The following is a 20,956-nucleotide window of genomic DNA, read 5'->3' on the forward strand; positions in this document are numbered from 1 at the left end:
TGTCACCCTTTCTTTGCCGTTTCAGTTAGAAAGACTTATAATGATGTGCTTAATGGTTGTAAGGATTGTTTTTTGTAACAATTCAGAAAAATTATTCTTTACAATCCTGGAGAAGCTACAGAAAATCCCTAAAGAATGATGGAAAATTATATCTACTGCCTGCGGGAGCACTTGTACACATAAATCTGAAAAGTGTGGCATGAAAGTCAAGACTGCACGGGGTCCACGCATCTTTAAAATGTCTTAAGTTCATTATTAAAAGCTCTCCATTTTATACAAGTTAAATCAGCAAAACCAACACTTTTGGATGCATTCGCCGTCTCCACCCAACTGGCACGCACCTCACAAAGAATCAAGCGCACCCGTCTCTTTCACTGCTCAAGCTCAGCAGCCGAAGCTGTAGGTAACCTGGCACACCTGTGCTCACACACTGACCTGGACCTGGACAGGACTCACAACACTGAAGCGCTCTCTAGATTGGAGTGTGGATCAGGTGCTTTTACTACTAAAATCTTCCCAAAACACCCGTTCTTTCTAACAAACTAAAAATATTAAAAACTACATTCCCGGATGATCTCTGAAACAATTCCCTTTTATCTGATTTACTTTAATTCCCATCTAAATTTCTAATTAACAAGGGGGCACTTCCAAAGACCCTCTTTGACTTTAGTGTTATCAGCCATCTTCTATGGTGCTTTCCGTTAAAACAGCAGCAACAGCTTAGATAAGCTAATCAGGAAGGCCAGCTCTATGCTAAAATGCCCACACAACCCAATGCAGGTGGTGGGAGACAGAAGGACTCTGGCTAAAGTAACATCACTATTGGACAACGAGGGTGTCAGCTCATCCTCAAAAAGTTTGGCATTTATAGATCTCAAATTTAGGCCTTAAAATGGTTTGAGTTCATTTTGTCCAAACTGGCTGCGCTTTGTGTGGAGGGATGAACAAAAATGTGTGGTGTCCAGGTGTGTGAAGCTGGCAGAGACATGCTACAACAAACCTGCAGTTGTAGTAGCAACACAGTAGGCATTCAGAGTGGCTGAATTCACATGCATGCCACACTTTTCAGATTTCTATTCGTTTGGGGGGAGTTAATCCTGTTTCAATTTCCTCCTTCCTAGTGAATTTATCTGTGTTGCTCTATTGTGCAAAGTTAGAATTTTTTGGTATTTTCCAGATACCTTGGTAACCAAAACTTTATCCTATTTCAATTCTAGAAATAGTTTGTCTGGTAATTTTTTAAGTCTTTATCCCTTCTGTCTATATATGTAATATTGAGCTTACTCGGGTGGAAAGAAGAAATGTAGCAAAACATTACACTTTTGCTTTATCTTCCCTTACCGACAGCCTTCCTGTACAAGTGAAACGCTCAGCACGTCTTAAAGACTACATTTCCCAAAATCCAGCGGGAGGACGTAGGCGCCTCTTCATGTTTTGGCAGTTTCTCACCGATAAAGCTACACGGATATAGAGCCTATCAAGGAGACAGACCACCGGGATTTTTCGTGGTTATCCACGACAAAGCTACGGTATTCAACCTTTTTATTTTGTGGGATTTTCTTTATTAAAAAAAAAACCGTGTTTTACTCCTTATGCGACTGATTTGAAGCGCCGCTAGTGACTAAAGGAAAATCCTGACTTCTGTCAGCTAACTAGTTACCCTTCTAGCTAGTTAGCCAGGCAGGCTAATACGCATCGAGTAAAGCCACTCCGAGAAGAGCGGAAAAGACTGACGATAAGTGGCCTGTTTGTTTTTAAAAGCTGCGGTCTCGATGTTCTTTGTGTCGGAGCTGTCAGTGCGATTAACACAGCGCAGCTACTTGGAGCAACTACACTCTTAGTTCCTGCTGTTAGCCAGAAACATCTGAACTACACGTGAGATTTAGATTGATTTAAGGCATATCTGGGCGCCTGCTGGACTAAAACAGCCGCAGCCTTTGTCAAAGCTAGCAGAAACGTACGGAAAGCGGTGACCGGGGCTGGGTAAACAATCAACTTTAGGATTTAGCTGTCAGTGTTCATTTTAGCAAGGGGGCTGGGGCTGCTCTTGTTCAACCGCTAACATGTGATTTCCTGGTAATCCGTGATTTGTTTACCTCTTAAATCTCAAAAGTTTGACCATTGCAGACCTGACTCCGCGTCGCCTTTTGTATTCTTTGCGTGACGTATGCATGTTATGGCAACAAATGATGCATTAAAAATGAAACCAACTGGTGGGTTTTAGGGGAATTCTGTCTGCATTAGTGATCCAGAGTGTGACTCATGTTGCTTACCGCTATATATCCACAGTCACCGGACAGAAACCTGCATTTCTGATGATCCAACTTTCACAGTGTGAAGATGATATTGCTTAACTTCTCTCTGTGTGTGTGTGTGTGTTATTTTGTAGATGCTACTGACTGGGCAGTGACTGGCAGTGTGAGCTGGTTAGTGGTGCTTCACAATGGCCGATGGAAATGATGATGATGTCATCCACCTGGCCAGCTTCAACGTGCACCGGAGCCAAGGTGGGACTCATCACTGACATGCTCTGCATGGAGTTTTATCACATTACAAGAAGAAGAAGAAGAAGAAATAGTTGAATGCATGCTTTATGTGTTTCATGCTTTTGTCTGTGGACCTCAGTTATTAGACTTTTAGTTAGTCGTATGTCTTGACTTTCACTAGGTCATTTTAGCAAATGAAGCTCAAGGTTTCCCCCAGAAAACTTGCCAGGCCCGGTGGTTGGGTGTTAGGGCAGTCATTCATCCAGCGGCCTGTCGTGTTTTTGAGTTAAAAAATGTTTAAAGTTGACAAGAAATTTGAAAAATATCGCTTGATAATTGTGTGCTATTGAAAGAGTAATACCTGTACACCAACTATAAAGTCTTAAAAAATGCAGACATTTTAAAAAAGACATAAATAAATAAGCATTGCCAAGCCTGGTGGGGGCGCAGGTATCTGCTCTTCTTTTGAGTAAAGGTAGTTGGTTACGATGAAATGAAAACGAAAGCAATAAATGGGTTTAATAAAAGACGCGTGCTGCTTATTTTAAGGTTCAAATCTGTGAGAGAAAAGTACGGCCCAAAGCATGACGAGTCCAACACCGTGTTTCACAGTGAGGATGGTGTATTCAGGGTGACGTGGGCAAGCTGATTTCCCAGCATTTCTTTTGGAACATATTTGTGTGCTAACAGACACAAATATGTTTTTTTTGTTGGGGTCAAAAATCCATTTCCAGATGGTAAAACACGTTAATGTACAGTTTTCTATTTTAAGAAACAATCCATCCAAACCAACTGGCATAAATATCTATATATTTGCTGTAAGATTTTGACTGATTTTTGTGTTTATGTTCAGAAATGTGTGGCTGTGCATCACTCAATTCCCTTGTAATTGATCAATTATTCCTCGGTTCTTTTGACAGCTATGATCAATAAAGTTGATTACTGTCTCGTAGCGTTTAGTGTGCTATGTTTGCTATTGATCCAGCAGTGTGTGTTTGTGTGCGTGCAGGCTCTCATTCGGGTCAAAAGGAGTTAATCACCATTTCCGACGACTCGGATGAAGAGCCAGTGACCTTTTTACCCGGCAGTCCGGTTTTAGTCCCAGACGATGGCGATGACGACGACGTTAGCATACTAGAGGTGACTGACATGTCGATCAGACGCTTTATCTCACTTCTTCTTTGATTAATGTTATAGCTTTTTCCTGCTTATGTAGCGTTTTCCCTTTGTAGATTTGTTGTGTTTGTAATTTTCCTGCAGGTACCACCTCCGGCACGCAGGAACATAATCCGCCAAGCAGCCAAATGGAGCGGGATCTTGCACAACCCGGGTCAAAGCAGCGAGATGGCCACCGCCGGGGACCCAGGCTCCGCTGTTTCTACCTCCAGAGACATCAGGACGAACCAGCAGGCCACACAGACATCGACCGCTGCGCCCTCTGCCCCGACGTTGCACGCACAGCTTCAGCCAAAGCACCACACGTCCGCGCGGCACCGGGACAACACGCCGGCCCATCCCGCCGACACCCCGTCTACCTCTAAGCCGTCTGGGACAGCTACCATTTTTCAGGTTCAGCCGAGCACATCGGGACTCCTCCTGGGCCCCTCGGCGTGCGTACCGCGGCGTCAGAGACATGAAGCTGCAACCGTGGCGTGTTCCTCCGCCAAGCCTCAAGAGACGGCGAGTACGTCCGGATTCGTTCTGGGCCCCTCGGCGTGCGTACCGCGGCGTCAGAGACATGAAGCTGCAACCACGGCGTGTTCCTCCGCCAAGCCTCAAGAGAGGGCGAGTACGTCCGGATTCCTTCTGGGCCCCTTGGCGTGCGTACCGCGGCATCAGCAACATGAAGCCGCAACCGTGGCGTGTTCCTCCGCCAAGCCTCAGGAGTCGGCGAGTAAGAGTGGACGAGCAGCAGTGGATGGTACTCAGGCCAGTACGTCATCTGCACACGCACGGACTCAGCCTCAGCCTCAGCCGGGCACGTCTGCGCAGCCCAATGTCTTCCAGGTGAGCCTGGTCGTGCTTCCGCAGCCGCCCAGCATCCGGGCGTCGGCGCTCATAACCCAGCCGCAGCAGCGGCCCAAGAACTTTCCGTCGCACAATCAGCCGCAGGGCAATCTGGTGCAGATCGAGCCACAGCCCCTGGCCCAAGCCCCCGCCCAGACGCCTCAGGCCGCGCCCGTCGTCCCGCCCGCAGTTCTAATCGCCGCTGCCCCGGAAAGATTAGGTTCTCCTGAGGCGGGTCACCGAATCATCCTGGGGAGCCAGGCGCCAGCGGAGGCCGTCCCGGATCCCCCGCCGCAGGCCTCTGTGGCAGCGGCGCCCACCCACGAAGTCCGGCCGGTGCCCCATGACCGAGGAGGGGCCGCTGGGCTCGTCCTGGCCCCAAATCCAGAGCAGGTAAATCCAGCGCCGGCTCTGGTGGCCGTCCCCCCTGCACCCGAGGCCGTTCCCCAGATAGAGGACGCCAGACCCGGACCCTCGGTGCCGCAGGGCAGACCGGACCAGCAGCCTCACGTTAGAGCCCTCATCACTGGAGTTGTGAGTATCTCACACTCTTTGCTCCTCTCCACTCAACAACCATTTAATACCACAAAAGTATTCATGTGCATTAAAGCTGCAGTACGTAGCTTTTACTAAAAGATGATGTTTACAAATTTGTTCAAACTGTCACATTATGAGACAGAAAATGTGTCCCTAGTGTAAGGAAAGATACATGTGAGAAAGTTGTGGAGTTAATTGTAATCACAAATTTTTTTTCATATTGCAAATAAATATCTTCCTGTTAAAATGGTCCAGTCAAAGTACAAATCCCAAAGCCAACGGACAATCTGAGGTGAGACGTGAACATAGAGGCTCCCCATTCAAATTAGAATGAATGGTAGAGATTTGCTTGAAGGGATATATGCTAAATTTCTCCATATTTGATGAAGAAATGCTTGGCCACAGCATGACTCCACCGCCACCGTGCTTTACAGTGGGGACGGTGTGTTCACCGTGACGTCATTGTTTCCTCACATTGTAGCTGGAATTATATTGAGATTAAATCACACACAGCTGGACTCTATTTAATGATCAGGCAACATCTGAAGGCAGATTTTATTTTTTATTTTTTCATTCTTTTAGGGGATCAGAATAAATGGTAATGAATACCATGTTTAAGATTTTTCTTTTTCTTTCAGAAGTTGAACTTTATGCGTAATTTTTCTTTCAAATCCACATCTCTGCACTGCTTTGACCAGGACCGTCACATAACGTCAGTTTCTCCGTCTCTCCTCCAGCTGGATCTACTCCCAGACGTCCAGGAAGCGTATGTAGCAGAACTGATCCTGAGGAATAATGTGAAAGACTTGAATGTGTAAGAAGCATTTTCTTTCCTATTGTGGAAATAATGAATACACATTTATGAGAATTCGCCTCTACGTTTTTTTTTTTTTAACCCTGATGTGAAATAATTCAAACTCTGCGTCGTTCTGGTCGCAGGATCTGCAACCTGCTGCTGGAGAATCCAGAGTATCCGAGGAGGGAGGCGGCTGCGGCCACAGCCGCTCCCACCAGCATCCTGCTGGAGTCAGGAGACGTGCAGGCGGAGGTGGGTGCTGCTCTGCTAGTCCTCCCCTCCAGAAGGTTCCACTTCATGTGGGATTTCAGTCGCTGAACTCAAAAATCAGAACCTACGTTCCAGAAAACCGATTGGTGGTTCGGTTCTGCTGTCTGATTTTGGCATCAGCCGATAGGAATGGCTCTGCACCCTGCATTGTCTTACAAAAAGAATGAAAAAATAAAACTAAAGAACAAAAATAAACTTTAAAGAACATTCATGTTGTCTTAAAAAGAATATTATAAAATGAAATGAATAATTAAGGTGCTGATGTCTTAAACGGTAATTGTAAAAATAAACCAAGGAAAGAAAAATAAATTGTAAAGGTGACGCTGTCTTAAAAAATAATAATAATAATTTTAAAAAGTCAAGAAAAATAAATAGTAATGTAAAGTACTGCTGTCTTTTAAAAAAGTAAATAATAAAACAGCTGGTACCTTAAAAATAATACAATAAAATGAATTAATAAGAAATAAAATAATAATTATAAAAGGTTCTGTTGTTTAGTCGATCGTGTGCAGAAGCTGTCCCAGATTACTGCATTCCCTCTGAATCCTACAATGTACAAATTAATTAGGTTTTATTAAGAAAATAGTTTTTCCAAAACTTTTGCTATTTAGGGTCATTTTCAGCACCTTCCAACACTTTCTGGCACTCCTGGTAAAGAAAAATAAATGTTCTCTTGCAGTACGATTTAGAAAAATCCAAACTTTACTCTACTGTAAATACAGAGTGTAAAATGCAATTTAAAGGAAAAATCGCTCAGCCCACTTGTTTTCCGTGAGTTTGTTTGCGCGTCAGTCACTTATCTGAGAATAAAGGACGCGTGTTTTTTATTCTTTCAGGTGACTGAGGACCTGTTCGACTACGCCAAGCTGAGCACGGTGGGGCCCATGGTAATCATGCAGGCTGCCGACTTGCTGATGGCAGACTTCAGGATGCTCAGCTGTCAGGACATCAAATGGGCCCTGAACGCCCTGAAGGGACACTATGCAATCACACGCAAGGTACCGCTGCTGCTCTATGACAGCACGAATCTCAGAAATGCAGCCTTCCTTCCTACCTCGCCTGTAGCCTGTCTCATCTCCATTATGTGGGTTTTTTATTTTTGATCAGGCCTTATGTGAAGCTCTTAAGAAGTGGCAGGAATCCGGCGACCCGTCCGGAAAGAGACGACGGAGCAGGACCTCGTCGGAGCGCTGCTACATCGATTTTCATTTTGAGCACGGTAAGGATAATCGTTTTTACATTCTTTCTTGCCGATAAATAAGTCGCAACACGAACTGGAAACCAGGTTCTCAGTTTGACGAGCGTCCTGTTTGCACACCAGGTTCTTACAGGTTGGACAGAAGGATGTATTTTTTGGAGAACGACCGGCGCTACTGCAGGACGTACAACAATCTGGAAGGTTCTGTCCAAAAGGAGCTGTCCTTCTATCAGCAGAAGACCAAGGAGTGGGCAGAGGTACACAAACTTGTTTTCTGAACTATTAATAGTGCTTCATCTCTTTTCATGTTAAGCTTTTTTTAAACAGCAGTTGTTTTTTTTGCCAGATTTTATTTTTATCTTTCATGGTCTATTGCTGCTATAAAGACCATCAGTGACATAAAAGAGTAAAGAGTCTATGATGGGGTTCCACAAGGTTCAGTTCTTGGCCCATTTTTTTTTTTTTTACTTGTACTTTAGTTTATGGCACATTTTACGCAGTATTTTGGCTACAAAGCTGTCAGTTGTACAACATAATTGATCAAATTGCTTAATATAAGTGTCCCTGCTAATAATAATAATAATAATCCATCTCTGTCTCCAGCACGAAGACTTCCTCCTTGCTCTGCAGGTCAACGAAGATGAATATAAGAAGGTATGAACCACATATTTTAGCTCAACTGATTTTATTTGCTACAACCTAGTGCTGCATTTGACCAAACAGTTCCTGGTTGCTTTACTGTCGTTACTCTATTTTGTGTGACAAAGTTACTGCCGAGTTTAGTATGTGTGTTTGTTTGAGATACAGGACGCCACGTCTTAAACGTTCTGTTACTTTGAAACAGCGAAGTGAGGAAAAAGACGACCTCGGTTTTCAGAGTCACAAAGTTCAACAGGACACATTTTTAAACAAGATTACTTTCATGCCTCTGTTTTGCGCTTCCCTGATTTCCAAGAATAGCTAAATGAACCCAATCAAAAGTTACGTTATAACCAAGCTGCCGAACGTTCTTATCGTTCTCAAAGCAGACGAGGTACAGATAAATTCTCCAGTCGTCGTGAAGCCACTTCTCGGGATAAGTGGGTTTTCTCATTTAAAAGCTAAACACCATTAAAAAATTTTCGCCGTTACCACAGGAGCACAGCTCAGTATCCAGCTTAACAGTGTTCAGCACCTGTTGGGGAAAAATACTTGAATAAAGTGTAAATTGGAAACAACATCCTATAATAGCTCCTATATCTATAACTCCGTCAAATTATTATTTTGGATGTTGGCCTGTCTCATTTTATTCTTAAAAAAATAATTGAAAAGAAAGTTTGATCTCAAATATTTCGTCTTGTTTTTCCATCAGGATGTTGTCGAGCGCTGGAGCTTGGCGACTTGTGTTGGTAAACGTAGGCTTGTTCTCTGCACAGGACGGTCAGCTGATCGAGTGCGGCTGCTGCTACGGGGAGTTTGCCTTTGAGAAGATGACGCAGTGCTCGGACGGACACCTGTTCTGCAAGGAGTGCCTGGTTAAATACGCTCAGGAGGCCGTGTTTGGCTCCGGCAAGGTACTCTGGTTTCAGTAGAACATGACAACATCTCTACGGCCTTGAAGTGTCTCGCATTTTCTTATGCTGCAGTCAGAAATTTCAGGATATTTTAAGATTTTGTGTGTCTTACTAAAACAAAAATGCTATGGAAGTGACTGTACTTCTTGTTAAATTTGTGTTCGGCTTCTGCAACAGAAGGAGTTTTGGGACCACATTGAAGGATTTTATTTTTAATTACGAAAAAAAGTTGTGGAAATACGAGAGTTAAGTCATAGTAAAGCGAGAATAAAGTCGCGGGAGGGCAGGACTAAAGTTGTTGTAAGGCGAGAATAAAGTTTTAAGAATAATAGATTGAAGTAGTAATTTTACATTGGCTCACCATGACCACACCACCCCTTGTGTAGAAACATGGTGGTGGCAGAATCATGCTGTGGGGAATTTTATCGGCTGTTGGTTGGAACTAAAAAACAGGGGAATCCTGGAAACAACACGTTGTAGATGTATTGCAAAGAAAAATGTGCAAAAGTGACAGACTTCCTCCAAGGTATTGGAAGAGGTTGAATACAAATGCGTGCCACACTTTTCAGATTTTTCTTGAGGGAAAAACATGAAATCCAGTTTTTCTTTGTTATTCCACTTCATTTTTAAGTTTTTTTTTTTTTTTTTTTTAAGTTCAAGGGTTGTGAATACTTGTAGTCGCCACGGTAACAGTTTACTTTCTTAATGAAATGCATGTGGAGAGCTACGGGACCCGGGAGATAAATCGCAGCTTCGTAACAGCTGGAAGGTGTCGCTCGCCGTGACGACAGGAGTGTGTGTTTTTTGTGTTTCAGTCGGAGCTGAGCTGCATGGAGGACGGCTGCCCGTGCTCCTACCCCATGTGCGAGCTGCAGAAGGTCCTCCCCGACAACATCCTGTGCAAATACAACGAGAGGCAGGCGGAGGAGGCGGTGGCGGCCACCTGCGCCGACGAGTTAGTGAGGTGAGGCGCGGCGCAACGCGGCCGGACCCCGAAGAAGGAACTGCGACAAATGCGTCTGTTTTCTCACTGTTTTCTCTCTCTGTTCTTCTCGGCTCTCGCAGGTGTCCGTTTTGTAACTTCCCGGCCTTGTTGGACAAAAACATGTCTCTGTTTAGCTGTCCCAACCCGCGCTGCCGCAAGGTCAGTCCACCCGCCTTTCCCTCAAAATCAAAGTCCAGACTCTGATTCTAGCCGTCATAAATTACACCGCATCAATCTCCTCGGTGCCTCGGTCCAATCAAAGCGAGAGTGACTGCTGGAGGGGAGAAACAGTTCCCCTCTCTTCCTTTGTTTTTGTTGTTTTTTTTATCTCTGCGTCTCCTCCTTCTATCTCAGGAATGCAAGAAGTGTGTGTGTGTGTGTGTGTGTGTGTGTGTGTGTGTGTGTGTGTGTGTGTGTGTGTGTGTGTGTGTGTGTGTGTGTGTGTGTGTGTGTGTGTGTGTGTGTGTGTGTGTGTGTGTGTGTGTGGGGCTTTTTGTCTGGTGAGGTTATCACAGGAATTCCAGTGTGAAATGCTTTAGTGTTGGTGAGAAAGAAAGTGACAGAAACTCACAAATATGCCGCCAGTTGTCATTCTTGCGACATAATCACAGCCCTGGTGTTTTGCTGTCGGTTAGTCCTTGGCTTTCTGCCGGTGGGAATGTCCCACAGTTACATCTCCTCCACAAACTCTGATCTCTGTTACTGAATAAGAAAACATTGTTTGCTTCTGTCCTAAAAGTGTGTATTTTTTACCTGCTGGCGTTGTGCTAAAAGGGCAAGGCCAGCTAATAACTACTTACTTTGTTTTTTTTTTTTCAAATAATTGTTAGTTGCGCAAGTTTTTTTTTTTGTCATACCACTTACACGTTTTCACCTTTTGACTTGTTAGATTGTCCAAATTCAGTGTTTTACATCATAAACCAGCAGAAACTCGTCATAATTGTTACATAATGGTGTTCGAACTCGTCCCCCTTTCCTCTGATCCCAACAATAAAATTCCGTCAGATGTTGGTAATAGTCAGTCCACCTGTGTGTGATTTAGTCTCTGTTCTGTGAAGGCCTCAGAGGTCTGTTAGAGAACAAACTGGACTTTTTTTTTATTATTATTATTTTTTTAGGGCTGAAACGATTAATTGTGATTAATCAATTATTGATATAATCGTCAAATATTTTAGCAATCAATTAATCATCAAGAGACTCAAAAAAGGTTGTTTATTTTTGGAAGAACATTCTCAGAGCAGTAATTGAGCCAAAACTACAACAAATATAAACATTTTTCATTTAAGATTAAAAAAACGAAGACTTTTTAAAAATGTAAATATGTTACCCAGAACACCTTTTTGCTTCAGCTTCACCTGCTTTAAATTCGGTAAAGAAACTAAATCTGCTGCTTAGTACCTTTTAAAGTTCAGTTATTAATTGATTAATGCAAAAAAGAATCAATTAATCTTTAAATGATCAAGAGTGGAATATAAGGAGTGCTATGTTATTACATTTTAGGCATGAATATATTTAATTTTAAAAAAAAAAAAGGAATTGTTTGTTCATTTGCATCTTTTACTGTATTTCTAATATATTTATATCCAATTGTTTGATTACTAAAATATTTGATAGTTGCAGCTCTGCTGTTTTTTGTTTTTTTTTCCTACTAGCTTGGATTAAAACTTAATCATATGTTAGGATGAACTAGATCTTAATCCAGTGGAGAGTCTGGGGTGAAATGTTGCCGTTTACAGTCTGACTGAGTTGGAGCTACAGAGGGAAAAAAAAAAGAACAGACTCAGATTCTAATCCAGACACGTTAATCTGGTTGAGACGCGTTGTACAAAGGCCTGCGGGCGGTTCTGCAGCAGCGCACCTCCGGTATCACGAGTTGTTTCCACAGGAACGTCCCCTGGGGATCCGAGGTGAAACCGAAATTATCCGACTTCTTAGTTTCCCTTTTGCTTTTTTTCCGCCTTGAACGATTCTGACATTTAGTTGCAGCTGCGTATGTTTGTAGAACAACAATCAGGATCCGTGCAGGAAGAAGTGATCTGCGGCGTTTACAGTAATCGGCCTCTAGGTGGAGCCAGAGGTTCACTGATTCTCCTGCACAAGTTGGGTTTCCTGCCCGGCTTGCTCACTCCTGATACCAGAGCAGAAAAAGTTCGGCAGACTTCTTCTTCTTTGGTTCTGATTCATCGCTAATTAGCATGCCTGAACAGTTCCCAGCAGCTGGGATGGGCTCAGAGGGAACTGCGTGCTCTATCCGTTGTAGGCTTTGTTTTTTTTGTTTTTTTTGTTCCTTCTTGGCAGGAAGCTCTGGCCTGGTAAAATGGACTTCTTCTTTGTTGTGTGTAAAAACATGAGGGTGTGTTTTGTTGTTTGGTTCACACACACACATAAACACCTGGAGTCCGTTAAACAGATGCAGGGACCGGTTCCAGGTAGCCGTTGGTCCGTCGTGGCCAAACAGCTCTCCCTCCAGGGTGGGGCGTCATTATGTAACTAACACACTTCTGTTAAGCCCCGCCCATCCAGCCGCCCCCCCATTGGGCAACTCTCCTTCTCTGGTTTCTTACTGGTTGGGGAAGCTGCTAACATCGTTTTGAAACGATCCGGCTCTGTTTTGACCCAGATTCTCGTGTGTGTGTGTGTGTGTGTGTGTGTGTGTGTGTGTGTGTGTGTGTGTGTGTGTGTGTGTGTGTGTGTGTGTGTGTGGGTGTGGGTGTGTGTGTGTGTGTGTGTCTGTGGTGGTGGGGGGGGTATCTGCATGTGTTAATCCGATCCACATGTGTCTAGGCCTTTTTATTTGCTGTCAGAACCACCAACACAAACGTGTGGAACTTTGCAGAACTTTTTCTTTTTAATGCACAATTTACACTTAACTGTGTGCATAATTGTCACAATGAATCATTTCATCCCATGATAAATTAAAAGGAGCTCAATAATTTCTATTTGCCTGATGTGTTGTTTTCCTCTTTCCTCTCGCTCTTTCTGTCAAAAACAGGATAACAAAAGTCTTCGGATCTCATCGAGCAAAATAGTCCTTTAATTGAAGGACTATTTTGCTTACAGAGACTCCATAATTAATTTTATTTGTTTATGGTTAGCAGACATTTAAAATGATGCTGCTAAATATTTGTTAGAAATTAAAGTTTGGAAGTGTTTTCTTGTATTATTTTGCCTTTTACTTGAAAACGGTCTCAAAGCCACAATATAATCGTTTATCGCGATAACTTCTGGGGCAATTTATTGTCCGCAATCACAATAATTGTGAAGCAGAGGCAGTTTTGGAGGTCAGAATTACTCCTTAAGTGTGTTTAACGAGGTGTGAATGCTTTTATAAAGCATTTTGACGCTCTTTGCTTCTCGTTCAGTCTCCAGCGCCACTGCCTCCGTCTTGTCATGTTTTCTTAATTTCCTTCCTTCCTCCTTCAGCAATTAAACGCTCACCTCTGCACAGCCTCAATGGCCCCGTCTCAATCAGGAGCGCCGCAGACGGCCTGCACTGCCTTATAAGGGCTGCTGCAGCACCAGAGAGCAGCAGCATGGGAGGGGAGAAAAGATATGAATGAAACCGGGCGTGGGGAGGGGCAGAGCTGAGGGAGAGGAGAGGCGAGTTGGAGCAAGTAGTAAAAGAAGGCGAGGCTTGTTAAAAGTGCAGGGTTAATTGTTGTTTTTTTAAGCGACTGTGTGGTTTACCTCTGGCACACCTTTAGTCTCGTACAGGTGAAACGCTCCGGGGCGGACGAAGCCACGCCCCTTTAAGGTCGGACCCTGACGTCGTTATTTTTAGCCGCGCTATAAGAGCTCAGGTGTCTTCCTGCTTTTCAGTCGCATGCTTTCACTCTCTTGTGCTGCTCTTCTTCTCGCTCTCTGTAAACCCACTAGGGGGCGATCTTTCTCCACTCCATCTCTCTGTTTTTCTTTCCTCCCCTCCTCTAGCTCTTCTGCCCCTCTTTGTTTGATCCGAGGTTTTTTTTTTCTCTCTCCTCTTCTCTCTGCTGCAGACCGGTTCCTGTTTCCTCCCTTTTTTTTTTCTTTTTTTTTTGTCTTCGTCGTCTCTCTCCTTCTGCAAACTCTAACAATAATCCAGTTCCTCACCCTTTGGCTGAACCTGCACAGCCGCGTCAGGAAAAATACCGTTAGCGCAAATAAGAAGCAGATTTGTGCAGACGTGCGTGCTCAGAGGGTGATTAAAGGATGCAGAACTTAGGCGTGACCGCCTCCCCTTCGCAAAGGTCAGATTGGATCTTGCCGCGCCGCATCAGCTGTCGTTCGCCGCTCTCTTCAATATTAGATGAGCGACTCAAATATTTATGGCAGCACCACTTAGCTAAGGGTTAGCAAGGCGAGGGGAACCATCCGAGCCGGTCCGAGGCGTGCACGTGTCTCGGGGCCCCCCGGCGAGACAAAGCAGGCCGGAGGATGGAGTTCGTCCTTGTTCCTAGGCAACCGAGCATCCTGCAGCCGCAGACAGATGTTTGCGGCAATAAAAAGAAGAAAGAAAAAAAGCTGCACCTACATGTCTGCGAATGGGGTGTGTGCTGCAGTGGCCACGGCAGCAGCATACAGAGCAGATGATAAAGGGCGGGGGGGTGTTGCTCTTAATGCAGTGCGCCTCTGGTTTGGCGTGGATTTGGAAGATGTCAGAGAAGATGGATGACATGTGGTGTGGAACTGCAGGTTTTAGCAACAGTTACCAAGGTGACGGTGTGGAAGGAGAAGAAAAATACAGATTTCTATTTGACCTGAAAATTGCACGGCGGGATTTCTTTTCAGCTGATAGCTCAGCAAAGATGTTGAAGGAATTTGGTGAACTTTTTGGCCCACATGCAAACAAGCTGTCAAAGTGAAACACGGCAGTGGCAGCGTCATCCTGATGGGGGGGCTTGTCTTCAGCAGGGATCAAGTCCGATCCTCTGCCTACATTCTAGGAGATGTAGGCAGAGGAAAGGCTTTAACCTTGCAAACTCGAGAGGCTAGCTAAGCACGGTTAGTGGCATCGACTAACTCACTCACTCTTTGGTTACCTAGCAGCAACCTGTTGAGTAACCAATCAGTAATTATCTATATCAACTCATATTGACTATAAGAATATATCGTTTAGCAATATAAACTGGGTTCAGCCTCCAGCAGGACAACAGCCATGAAGACACCACTAGGGCTACAATGGATCGGAGCATTTTCATCTGGTAGAATGGCCCAGTCAAAGTCCAGACCTAAATCTTCTTGAAAAGTGATGTTCAAAGATTCTCTCTGTCCAGTCCGACTCTCTTCAGATGTTTTCACAGAATGAAATCTCCTGACTTGCTGCTTTAGTCGCAGCTTCTGATTGTTTCTTTGTTTATCTGGATCCCCATTAGACGTTGCCGTGACGACGGCTACTCTTCCTGCATTGCACAGCATTTACGAGAAACGACAACAAAAAAGCACTCGTTACAAAAGCAGTTACACACACTTAGTATAACATTAGTAACGCGACATATTATTCCATAAGTGTCCAATTTAAACACATTTTAATAAAATCTCTGGCGGTTGATGTAATTAAAACCAGATGATGGACGGGATTTCTATGCTCTCCTTCCTCTAAATGTGACAGATTTTCATCCGGTCTTCCTGTTGTATGCCGGAGGAGTAAAACAACCTGTTGAAGCAACCTGTGCCTTGTGTTAAATGTGTGCCAAGTGTGGCAAACATTTGGGATCTTAGAAACAGTTTCCAAAAATAAAAAGCTTAAAATGGCAAAATCAGCCTTATTTTTAACATACGGCCAACCTAATGCTCTGTGCATGCTGAGATTATTTATGTGGATCAATTCAGTGCAAGACGCCTTATATTGGATGTCTTGTAATTTGGTTAGATGTTCTTCTCTCTCTGATTTCTCGCCATTCTCATCTGACTTCGCTTTTTGTTGCCGTTGGTTTTTCCTTTAGGAGAGCTGCAGGAAGTGTCATGTCCAGTGGAAGCAGCATGTGGGAAAAACCTGCGAACAGGTTCTGGAGAGAGACGAGATCCGCATGAGAGTTCTGTTGTAAGTTCCTTCAGACATCTGCTTATTGTGGCCATTCTGTTAGGAGAACCTGCATTCGTCAGCGTTTGACTCGACGGAAACCAAACGCCTCTGATACAAACTTTTTACTCGTCTAGATGTTTTGTTTTTCCACCCATTTTGACACTTTGTGCACATTTGGATTCGAGTCCCTGCTCGTTTTCCCGTCTGCCACCCCTCTCTGGCAGGAGAGGATGCTGGGTAAACAATATCAGTTTCCCGGACGACGCTCCGGGAAGCAGCCGTGTCGGCGGGCCAGCTGCTTCCTTTCGACCCAGCAGGCTCAGAGGCGCCACTTCCTGTTTTCGGAGCAGCTTTACTTCCTGGTGCCGAAAGACACAGGAAGAGATCTGGTAGATGAATCAGTCGTCCTGTTGTTGTAACGGGACGAAACCAGGCGGCTAAGTGCTTTTGCACTTTCCCACAAGCGTGGAAGTCTTAAAAAGTCTGCAACTTCAAGCGTCTAAAATTAAGGCCTTAAAATGTCTAAAATAAATTTTTTGTCCCTGGTTTTCCCTCATATATTCCATGTAGAAAAGTCTTGGAAACTTTTCTGTCAGGCAAACCTTTGAGTCGCACACAGGCGTCTTCATTACGTTCTGTAATCCGAAGCGGTTGAGGCTACCGCTAACTAGCTGCTAATAAGCCCTTGTTAGCTAGCTAGATTTTTTTTGTGTCCATGATTGGTAAATGTACCACCAGTTGTCCGAACAACGTTGGACTTTGCCATTGGCTAAATTCTGTTGCCAACTTGTACGATGCTACAAAGCTTCTGGGCAACAAACGTTTGGCACTACTGTATTAAATATGCAACTATCTTTTGTACACATTCGTTGTGATTCAGGTCCTAAATTTCATTCAGAATGGACTTTTAAAAAGTCTTAAATTTGTGTACATGTATAAATAAGGCCTAATGTCTTAAATTCATTAGAAAATATGCAAGTTGGCCTTAAATATTTTTATTACAGATCTTAAATTTTGTTGCAGCAAAACTATTCAACCTTCTTTGTAGTTTTTCTGTCAGACAAAAATTTGAGTCGCACACAAACATCTTTCTTAGGTTTTGTGACTCGAGGTGGTTCATGCTAACTAGCTGCTAATAAAGCTTTGCTAGTCAGTGTAAATTATAGCCGGTTGACTGAACAATGTTCATCCTATCCACTGGCTCACTTTTATTGCTAATGCTATGTGCGTTTTAGACAAAAGATAAAGATTGGCGCTGCTATGTAAAATATGTGATTTTTTTCCCCCCTACGTTTTGTGTTGTGATCCAGGTCTTAAATTTCATTCATAAACTTCTTAAAAAGTCTTAAATTTGAGTTGGTGAAACCTGCATGAACGCTGCTTCATTATTGTGAAGTAAAAACCACGAGTGGTTGCAGACGGTGTGTTGAAACGACCTTTCCTGATCTCGTATATTGCTGCGTAAACCGTCACCATGTCGGCGTTCTGACCGCAGCGAGGAGCGGATGACGGCGGCGCGGGTCAGGAAGTGCGTGAAGTGCGGGACGGGCCTGGTGAAGTCGGAGGGCTGCAACCGGATGTCGTGCCGCTGCGGCAGCTTCATGTGCTACCTGTGCCGGGAGCCCATCACGGGCTACAACCACTTCTGCCAGCACGCCCGCTCCCCCGGCGCCCCCTGCAGGCACTGTCGCAAATGCTCGCTGTGGACCGACCCCACGGTGAGTCTGAACACTCACACCGTTTTATTTTTTGTTAGCCTGGTATCCATCTCCTCGCCACCCACAGTGCACCTTGGCTGCAGCTTCTCTGGCAACCAGAAGCATCATTTAGCTCCCAGCCGGCCGATGAGCTGGCACAGAGCTCGCCGTGGCAACGAAGCCAAACGACGGGATTAAAAGTCTGGCCTGTAAAGATGTGCTGGAGGGAGGCGGCTGACCTCTTACTTTCACCAAACGGAAGCCAGATAATCTCTGAAAACAAAAACTATATATATATATATATACAGTATATATACTGTATATATATATATATATATATATATATATATATATATTTTTTTTTTTTTTCATTCATATGTTGGAAGCTCTGAAATTTGGTTTTGTCATTTTTCAGGTTTAAATTGTTACAGAAAAAAAGAAAACTGAGAAATTAAAAGAATGTTTTATTTCTTTTGTTTCCAGAATTTTTTTTAGTTTTATTTTCTAAAGATCAGTGATAAGAAAGATCTTACCAATTTTTTTGCAAAATTTTTTATTCACTTTCTTAGATATTTATTTCAACCTTTTTTTTTTATTTACTCATGATTTATCCAATGCATTTGCTTGTTTTGTTTTTAGCCCTTTGTGGCGCTTTGACAGCATCCTGGACATTTAATCGGCCAAATTACACCCTGATTTTAACGTCTCCCTGCCGAAACGTTTTTAAGATGCGAGAGCCACAGATATTTCCTGTTTTTTTTTTTTTGTTTTTTTTTTTGGACTCAAACCTCTTTCTATCAGAGTTTCAGACTGGAGCTGCTCCTCTGGGTCTGGTTAAAATGCCGGAGCTCTGAAACTGTTGTGAAACTTTGCAGTTCACAACAGTGAGCACAAACAGAAACAGATCGCACAAACAAGCTTTTGTTTGTGCGATCTGTCTTCAGTGTTGCGTAACCCAGTCCATTTATGGCTAATCTTTTTAGTTGCAGCTGAAGTAAATTAGCTGAAATAGCTCTTTAATGCTCTTCCACATCGGCTGCCGTTTAAATTATGTTGTCTCACAAATCGTCGAGCGCGCACACACACAGAGAGAGAGAGACCGACTGACATTCTAGCAGCTTCAACCGGAAACCTTTTTTTTGTTGTTGTTTTTATTCTGAAAAATCTAGAAATTTGAGCCCAGGCGTCGGCGTTGTTACGTCGGCATGACGACGTGTAGGAACTCCTGACTTCACGCTCTTGTTTTATTTTTCTGTTATCATAAGGTCATAAGGGTGGAACGTGGAAGCTGCTGAAGCAGGTTTGACATGAATCTCTTTCTCTTTTGTTTCTGCAGCAAGACGACGAGCGAATCATCCAGGAGATCCAGAAGGAGGGCGAAGCTGAGCTGAGCAAGAAGTGTACAGGTCAGTCAGCGCGACGGGTTCTCTCGACTTCGCATCTCTGTTTTCTGAAAGACGGCAGAGAAAAGATCCGGACCCCCCAGGGTGTTTTAATCCGACATCTGAATGAATTAGGGTTTCGCCGAAAAGTTCGTTTATGTTAGTAAGTTGGAAAAGTGAAACTCATCATTAAGTTTGTTATGCTTACAAAAGAAGGAACAGCGCTAAAGAAGCTGGTAAACGTTATTCAGATTTATTGATAGAAAGTTGAGAGGAAGGAAAAAGTTTTACAAGTGCTCAAGCAACAGTGATCACGTTGGGGTTGAGAGAAATTGTAAAAAATAGTTGTCTGTCCATCTGTCATAAATCTATTCATCTGTTTATTCATCCAGCCATCACTCCGTATGAATCTCTTATTTTCTTCTTCTTCTGTCAGATAATTCAGGGAAGCGGGTCGGCCCGCCTCCTGAGGCCATCAAAGACTCTAAACGGCCCCGCGTGGGTCCGCCCCCGGAGAACCCCCCACATCCCAACGCCCCGCCCGCGGCCCCCCACGGACCCCAGGCGGTACAGGCCCCCCTGTTCGTCCCCCCTCGCGCCCACTACCACCCGCCGGTGCCGCAGGGCCGGATCTACCACCCCATCATCATCCCGCGGTTGCCCCCGGCGCCCTACGTGCCCCCGCTGCAGCACGTGCCCCCCCTGAACAATAACAACAACAACAACCAGCACAACCACAACCCGCCCTTCAACATGGACATGCCCATGCACTACGGACCCCCGCCACACTACTACAGACGCTACTGAGAGCGCGGTGAGTCGCCGCCCCGACCCGACCGCGACGTCACAGCCAGGTTTCCTCTCCGCGTAACAAACACTGAGATCAGAACTGCATTAAAGACGCAGCTCTGCCCTCTTTTTAATTTGCCTTCTGCTGACTTCTGTTATTCAAGAGGATGTTCCCTTTTTACTTTTACTTTTTTACTCTCTTTGTCTCTCTTTACAGAACCGAACCGACGGACCGCTGAGGCAATTTCTGTCCGGTTTCTACAGATATTTTTGAGTAATAAAATTGTGTAGAAGTGCAAAACGACAACAACAAAAGAAATACGTTGAATTCCCTTCTGTATTTTTGTCTAACAGGTATGAATTTTCTAATAATAAAGTTTTCTTCATGATGCCTCAGAATTCCGCCTCCGGCCTCGTCTCGCGCAAGAGAGGAAAAAAAAAAAAAACGGGCTGAGTCACGATAACCGAGCCCAGAGGGGGGGGCTCTCCTCCAATCGCAGCGTCGCGACGTTTTCTCAGAGAGCCGAGTTCAGCCGAGTGTGTCTGTGAGTGTGACGGATCACTCGGCCTCACGCCGCCTCCGGTGCCATCATGGAGGCCGCCGCCGCTGCTGCTGCTGCTAACAGGAAGGACGGTGAACCTCCGCTGCAGCCCTGGGCTCCAAAGGCTGTTAGTCACGGATTGCATGAGAAAGAGGAGGAGGAGGTTCTTTTTCTTTCTTTTTTTTTTTTTTTTTTTTTTTTTTTGCTGCTGTTTGGGTTTTATTTATGCGTGAGCCAGAATTGGATTTTAATGAGATTATTCGTCTCTAAGCAGCAGCCAAGTGAAAATGGCTCCAGCGATCTGCGCTGCGTTTAGAGCAGACGCCAAAAGAGCGCAGGGAGGGGCCAAGGAGAAATGCTGCACCGCTTATAATCGGTTTTCTACCCTCAAGTCACACGGTAACCTCATGGCCCCGACCTTTGACCCATCCATGCAGGTCGTCAGCCGGCAACATATGAACGTCTCCTCCTGTTTGGAAGAGAACCCTAAACCAGCTTTTCGCCAGTAACTAAACTCATTTTCTATTTGGGGAATTTTTATTTTTTATTTTTTTTGCAAAATTAAAATTGAAGGGGAAAATAATTTATAAAAAAATATAGAAAGATGCGCCTCTTCTTACCGATTCCCCGCAGCACGATGCTGCCGCCACTGTGTTTCCATGGACGCGGTGCGTTCGTGGTTTCATGCGTGGTAGTTCTCTGCCTTGCGCAGC

General features: G+C 44.4%; 1 protein-coding gene across 1 annotated transcript; it reads left to right on the plus strand.

Moving 5' to 3' along the window:
* Window positions 1–1,412: 1,412 nt before the first annotated feature.
* On the plus strand, window positions 1,413–20,100 carry rnf216 (ring finger protein 216). The gene is made up of 18 exons (XM_005806078.2): window positions 1,413–1,529; window positions 2,390–2,507; window positions 3,496–3,626; window positions 3,747–5,027; window positions 5,768–5,844; window positions 5,970–6,078; window positions 6,933–7,094; window positions 7,204–7,315; window positions 7,418–7,551; window positions 7,898–7,948; window positions 8,710–8,847; window positions 9,663–9,811; window positions 9,913–9,991; window positions 15,754–15,851; window positions 17,329–17,551; window positions 18,867–18,936; window positions 19,349–19,726; window positions 19,919–20,100. Exons 2-17 carry the CDS (start codon window positions 2,444–2,446, stop codon window positions 19,717–19,719), a joined length of 3,249 nt encoding a protein of 1,082 aa, XP_005806135.1. The 5' UTR covers window positions 1,413–1,529; window positions 2,390–2,443; the 3' UTR covers window positions 19,720–19,726; window positions 19,919–20,100.
* Window positions 20,101–20,956: the final 856 nt, after the last annotated feature.

The sequence above is a fragment of the Xiphophorus maculatus genome, chromosome 16 (assembly GCF_002775205.1).
Source record: "Xiphophorus maculatus strain JP 163 A chromosome 16, X_maculatus-5.0-male, whole genome shotgun sequence".
Lineage (NCBI taxonomy): Eukaryota > Metazoa > Chordata > Actinopteri > Cyprinodontiformes > Poeciliidae > Xiphophorus > Xiphophorus maculatus.

Bases quoted from the DNA above. Each gene is read 5' to 3' on its own strand.
- rnf216 (XM_005806078.2), top strand. From the start codon at position 2,444: ATGGCCGATGGAAATGATGATGATGTCATCCACCTGGCCAGCTTCAAC. The intron at 7,552-7,897 runs GTACACAAACTT...CTCTGTCTCCAG, and splicing joins AGACCAAGGAGTGGGCAGAG to CACGAAGACTTCCTCCTTGC. The intron at 7,949-8,709 runs GTATGAACCACA...TTCTCTGCACAG, and splicing joins ACGAAGATGAATATAAGAAG to GACGGTCAGCTGATCGAGTG.